We start from the raw sequence: 14,862 nt of genomic DNA on the forward strand, positions 1-14,862 counted from the left end.
AAAAAAACAAATAATTTAGTATATAAAAGTATTTTTGTTCGATTATTAGTAACGGAGAAAATTAAAAAAATTTTAAATTTAAAATTCCCATGTTATTCTTATGGAGAATATTGTCAAATGTTGTAGTTTGCTTGTTTATGGATATATTTTGATCAAACTTGGCAAATTTATTTATTTTGTACTAAGCTATCAATATTTTACTCAAAAACACACTTTATTAGTTTCCTTGTAGCAGCAAACCTAGGTACTCGTTAAACCTAATGTTATAAAATATATTTAACTGAAAATCAATTCAGACAAATGGAAATTCGCTTAGTCGGCAGGTTTGCTGCGGCGGGGGTATTTACTTGTTATTTTGTTCAACCAACACTTGGCAACCCATGAGGCCAATGTTGATTTTATAAATTTTCAAATGAGTTGTGTAGTGAAATACAAATTTTCCTGGAGTAGTGGCTGTCCTCAATCACGTTTTTAGGGCTATAAGTCCCTATTTCCAACATTTTGCCAAAATCCTTTTGCTGGATTTTGAGATATAGGCTACATTACAAACAGACATAGCTCGTACTGTATTAGAATAAAGGATTTGGATGTTATGGATACCTATTAACTAACTATTTTATTAAATTATAACATAACCTCATACAGTGTTACGGCAACAGTGATTACAGTATGATGATGTGTGAGGATTTGATGCAAAGGAAAGGTTATTCGTAATGAGGAGAGATGACATTGATGATGGTTTCATGATGACACAGCTGTGTTCAAGGTTGAAGCTTCAGTCAATCTTCAGTTAGGAATGAGATGACAACAAACAGCGCTGATACCAGACTGGTTTTGAGAGGTCAATTCACATTAGTAGTATTAAAATAATGTAATAAAATATTTAAAAATATTAAACACATCCTAGTCAAGAAAATTCAAAAAGATCAACATATTCACAACCATCAGACTAGGAACAGAAGTGATTTCCGGTTTCTTATACATGGACTAAGTTCCTTTGAAAAGTTGCCTCAGTATTTTGGGAAAAAAATATATAATAAGCTACACCAAACAGGATAAAGAATATTGATAATTATTTAAGTTTAAGAAAGAAGTTCAGACCCTGCTGCTAAACAAAGTACATTATTGTATAAATGATTTCTTATGTGACACTTTTTAATATGATGTAAATATGTACATATAAAATTTAAACATTCGATTGAGTTATTTACCAAAAGAATTGTATCATGTATATTTTGCTTTTAGTTTTTAAGATGTTGACATGTCACCTGTTTTACCAGCTATGCTGAGGAGGAAAATGTATTGTGACGAATAAAGAACCTGAATCTGAAATATTTGGTAAAATTGCCGTAACTTAAGAACATCACAGTTATTTTCGTATCATTTTGAACCAACACAATATCTATGCTAAAGCATGAAGTCTAGATGATCTGTTAGTTTTATCATTCCTAACTTAACAGTCTATTGTTTGCTGTGACCTCTTTTGAACAATGTTATCAAACAACAGTAGGTAAGAAACTCTACTAATATGGTGTAAAATGTGTGTATAGCCTATAGAACTAATTTAGCAAAACCTACAAAAATATTAACCAGAGCCAATTAACAAAGTGGTTGAAAGTTGAACTATTTGTAACCAATCTACTTCATAAATATGAATTTGTCTTCTAAAATTAAATGACTTAGATAACAATTTCAGTTTTTACATAAGTTTAGGCTAAATTATTTCTACAATTAAAGTTGAAACTTTATATTCAACATTGTAACATTTTTTATTTTTTTTGCTACTTTCTTGTTATGGGCCATTCCATATCAAATCAACAAGGGTCACAACCCGACCATCTCGGATTTTTATAAAATTTTCCACGTTTGTTACCCTTACAAATACAAACACAGAACATTTTTTTGTTTATTTTTATCTCTTCCCGTTTATTTATAATTAATTTTTAAAAACTTCCAAAATCGGCGTTTTTTTACTTGCGGGGAGATCTTGAAAAATTCACAGACTGAGTTCTATTCATGCTAGAGAAGGCAGAAAGGTCTCATTTTATTCCTGTTGTTCAGGGCTTTTATTTGATATGCAACATGTCTATATTCTAAAATATTCCATTTTCCAAGAAAGTTTAAAAAAATGTTACGTACCGTATTTAAAAAAATGGTATTTTAAAAATTCTGAAAAAAATGTATGATGTACTTTACACTATTGACCATAAATGCTGTAAGTTTCATTATGGGACGGACATGGGATCATACCTAAACACTACATTTTCAAAGTAATGTTTCTGAGTGAGCATTTATTGCGCATTGGCTGCATAATGCCTAGTTCGGAAAAACGTTTGTATCAAGAAGTGGCCCTACTTATGAACAACTGGGCTGTCTGTCAAACTATTTACTATATGCTGCAAGTTTCATCGTGTCTTCTCTTGGCTTTAAGATTACTATGAACATAATAATTATTAAAAATATAACAATGTTGTTCATATTAGCCCAAAAGTTTGTTGTTGTATCTCCATTTTTATAAGGTAGTGAAAGTAGCCCCCACATTTAATCTCATTGAAGGGTACAGGATCTGAATCTAAATCTGTTAAAACTCGCTCTATTTGGCTTTCATTTGAGTTAGAGTATTGTTTTGTCGTAATTTTGTTTCTGGTAAGGGGAAGAAAAGCATGCAATTTTTGAGTGCCAGTGATGGTGCAACACTTATCAAATCTTTCCTTTAGTTTCAGTTGTTCTTGGATGTAGGTAGTCTTCTGTTGAGGAAAATTTGAAATGAATTCCATCTATGTTGTCTTTATCATACTGGTAAAATTGATGAGGATTAAGAATTTGTTCAGAGAGAGGTCGTTGTAAACTTGCTCGTGCCGTCAACCGTTTTACTGTGCCACCAACACCATCACTGACTCCTTTCCCATGAGAAGTGGCAGAGAAATTCCATTCAGCAGGCATACCAAAGTCATTGTCATCGTGGCATAGATTTATAAAGTTTTTTTTTTGTTTTCATACTGTACTGCTGAACCATCTGAAAAGTAATATATTTTTTATGGTTTCTTGCCAAAGTGCCGGTTAAGAAATTCAATTAAATGAGTTTGGAAGAGATGCACTGCTATTGTGTTGTGAGTTAAGTGTTCTGATATTACCCCAAAACTCACATGTTTGATTTGATAATCTTCTGTGTAGTATGCAACAAAAGGGTGGACGGTTGCTTGTGTATTTGTCCAGTGATAACCATGTACCTCATCTTGGACAACAAATGAATAGTTTTCAGAAAAGTCACAAACTACTAAAAATTCACCTTCCTTTAGGTCACTCTTTTTGCTGCTCTGGAAAATGGATTGTTGTGTTGCAATGAAAGAGTGTCGTTTAAGTTGGTCAAGTTTTTCAATTAACAAATCGATGAACTCTTCTGAAGATGATGTAATAGTTTCCAATGAAGTTCGATCAACTGTTATCCATTTTTTGTAAGACACTTGGTCTTTATTCTTGGCATCAAAAGTGTCTCTGAAAAAATCTGGCAATGTTTCAGTTTTTGGATAAAAGTTACAATCACTGAAATAGCAGCTGGGCGAAGGAGGATTACACATCACTCTAGCAATACAGTGATTATATGTTATTTCTTCTTCAGCCAATTTTGATATCCTGCAACCATCGATCATTAACTTGAAGTTTTGGTGTATTGTACAGACCCAAACACTATGAGGGCCACTTCCACCTGCTAACAAGCAATTCTTAGGCATTAAATCTGAAAATTTTGAAAAACCAATCTTCACATTGGTTTACTCATCTTTGAATTCAGAGTAAATTTCTTGAGGTTACTTAGCACTAATCGCTTTTGTCCTTGTGTTTTTTTTTTTTTTGCCATTTAGCTAGTATGGTTACAAAATCTATTTTCCTGGCATTAGTCTGCTGATATCATCAGAACAGTAAACACTTTTGACTAAGTCACAGTTTTCTGATCAAGCAATTTTCAAGGTTTAGGGTTAGGATGAGATAATACTCCCTTTTCTTTTACCAATCCCTTAACTTTCTTAGCCATGTAGGCCTATGTGTGTGTAAGTCATCCTACACTCATCTCCATTCATACTTGGCTTAAAATACCTACATTGTATGGTCGCCATTTCATAAGAAAGTATAAAAAGTATAAGTATGCTTACTTCATATAACTTTCTTTTTTAATTAGGCTTATTATGCAGCTGTTTCAAGGTGTAGGCATAGTGAATGTTAACCCTCTTCTGATCAATGTATCTACATTACTCCTAAGTTTTAGTATTTAGGTGTGATCCCATGCCCGTCCCATAATGAAACTTACAGCATTTATGGTCAATAGTGTAAAGTACATCATACATTTTTTTTATAATTTTAAAAATACCATTTTTTTAAATACGGTACGTAACATTTTTCAAAACTTTTTTGAAAAATGGAATCTTTTAGAATATAGTCATGTTGCATATCAAATTAAAGCCCTAAACATCAGGAATAAAATGAGACCTTTCTGCCTTCTCTAGCATGAATAGAACTCAGTCTGTGAATTTTTCAAGATCTTCCCGCAAGTAAAAAAACGCCGATTTTGGATGTTTTTAAAAATTAATTATAAATAAACGGGAAGAGATAAAAATAAACAAAAAACAGTTTTCTGTTTGTATTTGTTAGAACTATAAGCATACCAAATTTCAAAGTAATCCAAGATGGTCAGGTTGAAAACTGATTTTTATTTGTTGATTTGATATGGAATGGCCCTTATGTAGGTCGGCTCGTCAGTGTATTATACAAATAAATGATTTTATGATTATTTGACGTAGGCATAAATTATATTACAAAGTAAGATCTTAACCTTCAATGTCTTGCAAATGTTCTATCTATGACTATGAACCAAATAAAAAAAAATATTTGACTGAATTGCTCATCCTGAGTTATTGGATTGGCATTTGCCTTATGAATGACTTAACTGAATTCATATATTACAGTGCAAGAGTCAGGTAATAAGTATACCTAACCTCAACACTTGTTACAGCAAGGATGACGGCTCGATCTAGCCGATGTCCCCATTTGGCCACTATGGGCCTCATGGCCTCCAACTACGCTGAAGTGTCCAAAGACGTAAGTACTGACAGAATTACAGTATGAAATAGAATAACATTGTTGTGGCAATTTACACAAATTAAATTTTTAATGGAACAAAAACACTCTTCTTGTTAAGCTTATTTAATGATTTCGGTATCACTGGCTAGAATTTGCCGTTAAGTTTTTTTTTTGCAATAAATGTATCCCTTTTAATATGGGTTTTTTGTTCTATATGTTAACTGGAGAAATAGTATAATCATAAACCAGAACTAAATTCCGACTCGGGAGTGTAGATTTGGGTGTGACCTCTTTGCACTTGATCTATATAGAGCTGCAATGATTTAACATCATGCTGCATATAACTTACAACACACAGAGTTGCACATGTTCTAAAACCAAAGGGACATCCTTGTCATAATCAGATTTCCTACTATTCTTTCTTCTTTACTCCGTTCACAAAATCTAGGTAGTTTAGGGGAGGAAATCTATCCCCTCCACATCTTGAACCTACCATTAAAACATAGCTCAACAGGTGAGATTTGTCAAAATGTCGATCAGCTACAACATATCAAGCAGATATAAGTGGTGGGGGAACTTCCTTTCAAACCGCCTAAATATTTTGAACAGAGTTATCCACAAGACTATGGACTGATAGGATCATAGTTAATTTAACACTCCTATAGAAATAAAATTTTGAGGTACTATAGAACTAGGATGTTATATAAATGCCATATTTTTTATAGAATGTAATCAAGGACTACATAACTTTGATAGAACATTAGTACAATCAAGAGTGTCATACGCAAGTTGACATAAAGTGATCGATAACAATTTGATTCTCTGACAATTTGACTCTCAGCCAAATTGCTTATTTAGTATTAGCTGGAAAGCAATTACTGAACTAAATATACTTATTGTATTGTACAAACATTTGTCGATGTAACAATATAACTTCCTCTAAAAATGTTTTTGCAAAATTTGTATCAATAATTCAACATGTTGCTTTGAAAATTACAACTTACAACTTGAAAAAAAAATTTAGGGTTAATTTTTTATAATCTTCCACTCAACTAAATCTTATCCTAAGTTGGTTATTGAGATAGTTGATGTAAAAATCTGCTTACCGCATGCTTATCTGACAAAAGTTATCTTCGTCTATTTATGTCAGAGATTGATGTATGTTTGCTCATTGTGTACTATCTGCCGTAACAGAAGTCTTTTCAATATAAAAATTATTCTATAAAACTTATGAGTTACATTTTATTTTTGAACAAATTTTCCAAGTGTTCAAAATTTATGTTTTTCGTGAATTTAAAAATAATTTTGGTTTTTAAAAACGATTCCACAGGTAGAAGGTTCTTTCAATTTTATTTGAAAACACATTTTCAAAACCACTAGCACTTAAACTCAGATAGTAATGTTGTTGGGCCTAACCACTAAATATGCCTTCCAAAAAGTTCACTAATACCAGAACTTGGATAATTTATGTAGGTAACCATTTGAGTTCCAAAGGCCTAAGGGGTAACGTAACCAAATCGTAACTTACATCGAGCATAGCTCAAGAAGCAAGTACAGGTGTTGAAGGGAGTAAAATTAGAACGTGAGATGGTTTTACCTGTGTAATTAGTGCGATAGGCTGTTAATTTTTACCAATAGCCGAATCGTAGAACGTTGCGTCTTCTCCCCTGGCCACGAGATAGATTAGCGGTTTGAATTTGGCCCACCTGATGTAAACTGTGGACGGTTCTAGTTCGAGGGTATGAGTGGATTTGTTGTGGATGTAACTAAAATCAGGAATTTCATGTTCTTTATACTTATTGTGTGTATAGGGCCTATTCCTGTGAAAGATTGCATAAGAATTTTGATTTTTGAGTTCATAAAATCATGGACAAACATAATGTGAGCTCAAATGGTTAAAATATACGATTTGACTGTGTAAATATATATGACTCATATTAAATTTACCTGTGTGTGTGTCTGTATGTGTGGATGTGTACAGAGCTTCGATTTTAATAAAACTTTGTATGTGGGTTACTAATCCATGGTATCTCCCTCTAGGCGTTTTTAAATTGTTTTTAAATTTGGATTTTCTCTGGTGATTTAGGCCGACCCATAAAAACAGATTAAAAAACAGCCCAAACTATTTTGATTCAAATTCAGTATGTTACAGCCCTTTTAACCCTAAACATAATGGTACAACCTCCATTGCTGTAAAAATTACGGTTCAAAAGCTATTGCAAATTATGTGATTTCCCGTTAAAACCCCCTTAAAATAACAAAAAAATCGGATTAAAAACTACCAATTTTTATTTAAATTTAATATGTTACAGACCCTTTACCCCTAAACATAATGGTACAACCTCCATTGCTGTAAAAAGTATGGTTCAAAAGCTATTGCAAATTATGTGATTTTCCCATAAAACCCCCTTAAATAAACTAAAAAATTGGATTAAAATAACTACTAATTTTGATTTAAATTTAGTATGTTATAGTAGTCCTTAAACGTTTTGTGTGTCATAGTCATTTAAATTCTAAACTAAACAGAATGGCAGAAATGCCATTTCTGTAAACATAACGATTCAAAAGTTATTGTAACTTATGTTATTTTCCTATAAAATAAAAAAAAATTGGATTCTTAGGAAAAAGCTAGTTTTGATTTAAAATGAATGATTTAAATGGTGATTGATATTTGGTGCCATAAATTTTGAACAAAGTGGTACAAATCCCATTTCTGTAAAAATTATGGTTCAAAAGTTATGGAATCTTTTGTGATTTCTCCCATAAAATATCTACGCTACTCCCATTGCTTACCGATGATAAGGGTCATTCACATGCTGATGGGAGAAAGTATGTGTCAGATTGCTGATAGGTACCGTTTATTTATGATTGTCGAATGTTTGTTGCAGCTACAGCAGTGCCACTCGTGTGAGGTGCGAGGGGCAAACCTGTGGCTGTGTCTGTACAGGGACTGTCTACGAGTGGGTTGTGGAGACTCGGGACAAGATCACAGCCAGTCACACTTCCAGGTAACCAACCATCACCTGTTACATTTAGAGTAATAATGGAAAGTCAGGGAAACACATATCAGATGGACACAAAGCTGTAGAACACCAAGTTCTTTGATTTCCTGACCTTGTCACCTTTCCTTGGAATCCTTCTCTTGGCTAAGTTGGACAGTATATAGCAACAAAAGTACAGAAGACACTACATATTTTGCACAAAATCTGCATTAATATGTTTAGTTAAGCCCTACAGTCCCAAGATACTTCCATATTTTTCCTTGACCACTCAACAGCCCTACTAATTTACCGTTATTATTGGTACCAATTTTTGTGAATTGAGGAATTTTGACACCTATTTCCAGTGCTTGATTTGCGGGGGGACAAGAGTTCCAGTACCTCTCTTTCGAAAAGATAAAGATATTGGCGTAAATAGGCACTCATCACATTAAATAGATTATAGTTCCGGAATCTCATATTTTACAAATGCACTGCCTACTTCTGTACCTACCTGATGTTTCAAGAAATAAATAAGCTTTGAAAATTGCTATTACAGAAACAGCCGCAGCACTGCGTACACCTGAACCTGTCCACCTTCCGTCTGTGGTGCTATGTGTGTGACGTGGAGGTGGTGATAGAGCCACCTGTCGGCCCCTGTAGTAGTAGACTACGCTACGGTGACTCACTGGACGAAGACTCGGACGACAACACTTGTGCTACTGACGACAACGCTAAACCCACTGGTCAGTTTTACTGTAAAGAGTTGATGGTCCGACACCTATGGGACCAGAATGGTGTTGAATTACAAAAATAATAGGCTACATCATTTTACATTTTAAAAGTAAGATTTGTTTCCATTTTCTCCCTGGCAATGCTACAATCTCGCGTATGTGCGGCAGTTGCCGTGGGTCAAGGCAGACCAAATGATGTAATTTCAAGCTTGCAGTTGTGCTTATACACTTGTTTGTAATGGGTGTGAAAATAAAAAAAACCACTGATTGTTGAATGAGAATAACATTTTAACCAAAAATTTCACTCCTGACACTCACATAATAACATGAATATGAGATCAGTTCAAATATTTATTTAGTGGTTAACATTTATATCAGATATTTATGGCCAAACATTTTGCTATGTATTTGTAAACTATTACCAACCTTAACGATAAATTATTTAGTACTTGAACGTCAAACTATTCGAATCCAAACCTCCCAATGTCCAAGCCAAATTAAGCCTTAGACTATCTGACCTGAAATGAAATTTCACCATCCGCACTCCATTAATTTTGGTTTTGAATCCTGAACCTTGCTGATCAAGTCTAAAAATCAAAAATTTTACAAAGTTTTCGTGGTTTTGAGATTTGTGATAGGTATCACAAGTGAGGAGGGTTCAAAGACAACCGGTACAGATTGTTTTACTGACAAATAATTTATTTCTGGATTTTTATTTATTGTCAGGGAGTCATTTGTGTTATCTGGTTAAACCAAAATAAAAGCAGAAACAGTAATTTATTTTATCAATGTTAGTTCAGCACAGACTAACACTGAAAAAAACAACCAAAGGCCTATTCCCAAAATATATTTGCTCACTATTAAATAAGCTTATGAGCACTTGGTGCGGTATTCTGAGTCAAATTCAATGAAGATTTTATTGTTAATTCGATTTTAATTAGCAATAGCACACATGTTTCAGGGCTTACTGGTTTGCAGAACATAGGAAACACATGTTACATGAACGCAGCTTTGCAAGCGCTCTCCAACACACCTCCGCTTACGAGGTAATGTGAGTTACAAAACCAAACTGACCCTAACCGATTAAAAATACTAGCCTAAATTTTGCACTTAGAAGTAGGCATTGTTGATGTATGGGATTTGTATTGTAAGGATGCAAATGTCCTTCCACAGCTAAAAGAACAATTAATGTTTAACTTGAGGTGTTAAATAGGATTCTCAAATATTTGGACTATCCTTTAAGAAAATTTCCTTTTTTAAGACTTACCAATTGTGTTGCCATCATGGTAGAAGATGATGTTACCGCTGAGAGATATTCAGGATTTTGCTGCGATTGTGAAGGACAGTGATAATGCTGTTGGTATAAATTTGAGCTGGCTAGTTTAAGATTTTGCTTTGCTGCTTTAATTTATTTTACCTTAAAAACACTCCATTTTTTAAAAATTACTTTGTGTAAGGTCTTAAAGACAGGATTTGTGTTGTATAATCAAAAAAATAAATAATCTAGAAAAATTGGGTAAAATTTTAAAAATGGTATCAAGAATCGATAAATTTTGGTACTGACACACTATTTAAACCAAAATTTGAAAACAAAACTCCTTGAGTTTCCTTTTGTGTAAGTCTGTCCTTGGTGGTTGTCTAGGTATTTCCTGGAGTGTGGGGCCGTAGTACTGGGAGGTAATGAGGCGGGTCGTAAGCCTCCCAACCTGAGCCGTTCTTACTTGCGTCTCATGCAAGACATGTGGCACAGGCGACGACTCGGCTACGTGGCTCCCAACGCCATACTCTACGGCATCAGAAATGTGAGTGTGAATGAAGCTAACACAAAATATTGTAACCATTAGAAAGGTTTTCATTTCTTGGTCCACAAATTCTAATGTGTTTTAGCTGTGTAGATTGGCTCGTAATGTTTTTTGTGGGAGAAGAGGGAATAGCTAATTGGACGTTTTGGCTTTTTGTAGCACCCTTATTAGCATTAGGCTTAACGATGTAACAACTACATTAACCCATTTATCTTATTTGCATTGGTCTCATCGTCACCTTTCCTAGGAATTTTAACCTTCTCTGGCCTTGAGCTGGACAATCTAGCCACAAACAAGTAGTGATAATTTTTAATTAAATTATTTTTCACATTTCCGCTCTTGACAACTGTATCATTCCAGGCCCACCCGATGTTCCGTGGATATCACCAGCACGACACGCAGGAGTTCTTGAGGTGCTTCATGGACCAACTCCACGAGGAACTCAAGGTCCCGTACATACAGCCTCCCATGCCACATAACACCAGGCATTCTTTTCAAGGTAACATAACATAATATTCAATATAACTAAGAATCACATTAAAACAGATTTTTGTTCATATATCACACAGAATGGAAAAGAATCCAATCTAGCACAGGAGGAATACAAAAAATTCACAAAATATATACAAAAGTTATTTCACTACCACTCTCGTGATTTGCACCAAGGAAAATTTTGGTGGTAAAGATTGATGCCTCTTGATCTGATTGATTGGAAATTATGTTAGTGACAGTGAAATATTCTAACTTATCTAGTTCTAGTGTAAAGCTGCTTGTATTTCTTGTTCCATAGTAGACACATTGCCTTTCAGGTAAGTCTGTTATCAAATCTAAATTCTTAAAGCTTCAGGTTAGCATTGGTAGGAACTTCTTTAAGGACTTTCCACTTATAAAAGGCTATTTTATATTTTGAAGACTTTAGCACCAGAATAATGATAGTTTAACCATTGTTTGTTTATTGCAGTGAGACGAGTATCAAGCCTAGACGAGCTGTCGGAAGAGGAAGGCGGGAGTGGAGTGGGGATGATGGAGGGGGAGGGTGGAGGAGCCAGCAGCCAGTCGGAGGGAGAGGAGTACGAGACTTGTGACTCTGGTGTGAGTGAACGTAGCTCACTCAGCGATGAGGGGAGCACCAAGCATGCGTGAGTCTTCTTCTTTCCTGACTAGATTTGTGGTGGTAAAATCAGTTTTGAGTTAAAATTTTATATTACCTTCGAGTAAACAAGTAGGAACTTAATTTTATACTTCTGGGTGGTAAAATACATTTTGAGGTTTTTTTTACTTTGCTAAAACCCAACCTAAGGTGGTGAGTTGGTGGCTCAGTAGGTAGCACGATAAACTGGCATCCGTGGCAATGATGTTGTTTTGTGTCCTGGTGCGTGCAATAAAACTGTATCTGTACAGTTCACGTTTCAGAATCACAACGTTCATATTCTTTATTTTATCAACGACTCTTTGGATTTCATCACATTTCTTTGAACTTAAACTGAAACCTCTACCCATATGGCTGTGATGGTCCATCAGCTGATTGTATTGTTGCAGAGGTCCCTTGTCCAGGTCTCCTTCGCCCACACAGGACATCCAGATGTCATCCTTGGCTCCTCACAACTTTCACACTTCACACGGTAATCAAATCAAATCAAAGTCTTTATATGTTGTTGTGCATCAGGTACATCGAAAGATCTGGTTCATTGACATAACTACTAGGCCTCAGAGCAATTTTTAATATTACATTTGTTTATGTCTCTGTAAGTGGAAGAGTCAAATACAGATATCTCGTAAATACAATATTGAATTAGATTTTGTGAGTTAGAGTTTGCAGAGGCCTACAACAGCATGCTTAGAAAATACTGTCCTATGCAAACTGCAATAAACGTGCTTGGATGACAAGGCCAAATGCATCTCAAATTTGCAAACCGTAAAGAATTACTACAAACTTTATCAAATTTTAATTGACCAAAAACAGCAACCATGCAGCGGCTGCTAACCTCAAAGAAATAACATTGTTAATGTTAATGTTTGTTATTGGTAATCCTATGTTGTTGCGGTGGCCACTAGTTTTGGTTCATAACGGAACCATCAAAGGCATCATATATTCAGGCATCATCAAAGTCAAAGTCAAAGATTTTTATTGTCTTTAAACACATGTGTGCAATTGACAAAGTCACAAGCATATAATGTATGTAAATAGCCTATTCTAAGTAAAAGGTACATTGAAAAATAGAATATTAATTTATAGATAAAAACAATAACAAAATATAAAAACACCAGGGAATGACATAACAAACAATTAATATAAAATCTAAACAATTATCCAATTTAAATTCTTAAAGTACTAATGTCACAAGCTAAAAATTCATCAACAGTATAAAAAATATGTTCTCTTAACCATATTTTAATCTTATTTTCAAACTGTTTTGAAGTTATATTCCACATGTTTTCTGGCAGTTTATTAAATAATTTAATTTTCATATAAACATGACTGTTTCTTGTTTTTTCCAACCTTACAGAGATTAAGTTAAGAAGATAGTTTTTCCTCGTTTGATAGCCATGTATTTCTTTTCTAACAGACAATTTACAAATAGAATTCTTAACATCCATCAGGCAGCAATATATGTACAAATTTGGAAGAGTCATTATTTTAAGCTCTTTGAATAAAGGAACACATGACTCCCTATCTGAAACATTTGTAATGACTCTTACAGCTCTTTTTTGCCACTTAAAAGCCTCTAATGCACTACACGAGTTGCCCCATAAAGTTATGCCATACTTTAAGTGAGAATGAAAAAAAGCATAATAGGCAGTTATCAGCATGTTTTTGGTTACACAATCTTTCAACTTTCTAAGAAGGTGAATTACTCTAGACAGTTTTCTACACAACTGCTCGACATGAGTTTCCCAACTTAACCTACTATCAAGATAAATACCTAACAACTTAACAGGTTTCACATCTTTATAAATAGAAAAGTCCAAAGAAAAGATAATTTGTTCAGTCTTTTTCTCATTAACAATTAAAAGATTAGAATGAAACCATTCCATTGCTATTTCTAAGGCTTGGTTCTCAGTTCTTATTAGATCATCTAGGTGTTTTTTACTGTTAAGAAGTGTGGTATCATCTGCATATAACACTGTGGCACAAGGAATATTTGAAGCAAAATCGTTCACAGCAATAATAAATAAAAGAGGTCCAAGGACTGATCCCTGAGGCACACCCATTAATATTGTTCTAAAGCCAGACTTATCACTGCCCTGTACCACCATTTGTTCTCTACCACTCAAGTATGATTTAAATAAATTAAGTTCTTTACCTCTGATACCATAGTGAAACAGTTTGTCTAGCAGTAGCTCATGATTCATGCAATCAAAAGCTTTAGTAAGATCTATGAGTAAGGCAGATGATAACAGCTTATTTTCTAAGTTTTCTAACACTTTTTCTATCACATTCTCTACTGCTTTTACTGTATTTTTACCTTGCATGAAACCATACTGTTCCTCACAAAACAAATTATTAGTCACAAAAAATGTATCAAGTTGAGCCTTAATACAGGATTCAAAAACTTTACTTACTATAGGAACCAGAGATATTGGTCGGTAACTAGATGGGCTCAACTTTTCACCCTTTTTATAGACTGGTATCACTTTTGTTACTTTTAGTGCTTGCGGATATATACCCTGTTCCAAGATCATATTAAACAGTAAAGTCAACGGTGTCACTATCACCTGACATATTTCCTTTAGAACTCTATTTGATAAACCATAGTAATCTTCACTACATGATGAACTTAAGCTAGTAACAACTTTAGTCACATCTTTACCTTCAATTGTTCGCCAAACCAGATATTTATTCAAATCTTTTTTTCTTTCAAGGACAAAATTATTTACTAATTCTACTGCCTTGTCATGGGATTTATTCTTATCACTAACAACATTTATACTACCGGTACTTAAAATATTAACAAAATAGTCATTAAAAGTATCTGAATCAATTAATACATTTTCTTGCTTAGTGACATTACAATTTGACTCAGTTTTTATTAAAGCCCACGCAGCTTTACATTTATTTGAGGAATTTAAAATGTACTTTTCATTTGCAACTTTCTTGCAATAGTTAACTTTGTGTTTGTACCTTTTTTTTACATCTATATATTCTTGTTTGAAGATATTTTCATTTTCTGTGCCCAAGCTATTTTTATATCTATCATAAAAAGCATTTACATACACTTTAAAGCTCTTCAATTCTGGTGTATACCATTTTAAGTCAGGCTTTTTTCTAGTTTT

At 33.9% G+C, this 14,862-nt stretch overlaps 1 protein-coding gene across 2 annotated transcripts in view; it reads left to right on the forward strand.

Moving 5' to 3' along the window:
• LOC128994639 (ubiquitin carboxyl-terminal hydrolase 20-like) overlaps positions 1 to 14,862 on the forward strand; it is a 35,767-nt gene that overhangs the window by 4,571 nt on the left and 16,334 nt on the right. For both annotated transcript variants that reach the window (XM_054419319.1, XM_054419320.1), the window contains exons 2-9: positions 5,006 to 5,091; positions 7,962 to 8,081; positions 8,611 to 8,797; positions 9,747 to 9,831; positions 10,428 to 10,587; positions 10,948 to 11,086; positions 11,549 to 11,726; positions 12,127 to 12,209. In XM_054419319.1, coding sequence (XP_054275294.1) covers positions 5,011 to 5,091; positions 7,962 to 8,081; positions 8,611 to 8,797; positions 9,747 to 9,831; positions 10,428 to 10,587; positions 10,948 to 11,086; positions 11,549 to 11,726; positions 12,127 to 12,209 — 1,033 coding nt within the window. In that variant the 5' untranslated portion in view covers positions 5,006 to 5,010. The remainder of the gene's footprint in view (positions 1 to 5,005; positions 5,092 to 7,961; positions 8,082 to 8,610; positions 8,798 to 9,746; positions 9,832 to 10,427; positions 10,588 to 10,947; positions 11,087 to 11,548; positions 11,727 to 12,126; positions 12,210 to 14,862) is intronic.

This window comes from Macrosteles quadrilineatus, unplaced genomic scaffold (assembly GCF_028750875.1).
Source record: "Macrosteles quadrilineatus isolate MER2022 unplaced genomic scaffold, UCM_ALF_1.0 Scaffold_5__1_contigs__length_97177068, whole genome shotgun sequence".
NCBI lineage: Eukaryota > Metazoa > Arthropoda > Insecta > Hemiptera > Cicadellidae > Macrosteles > Macrosteles quadrilineatus.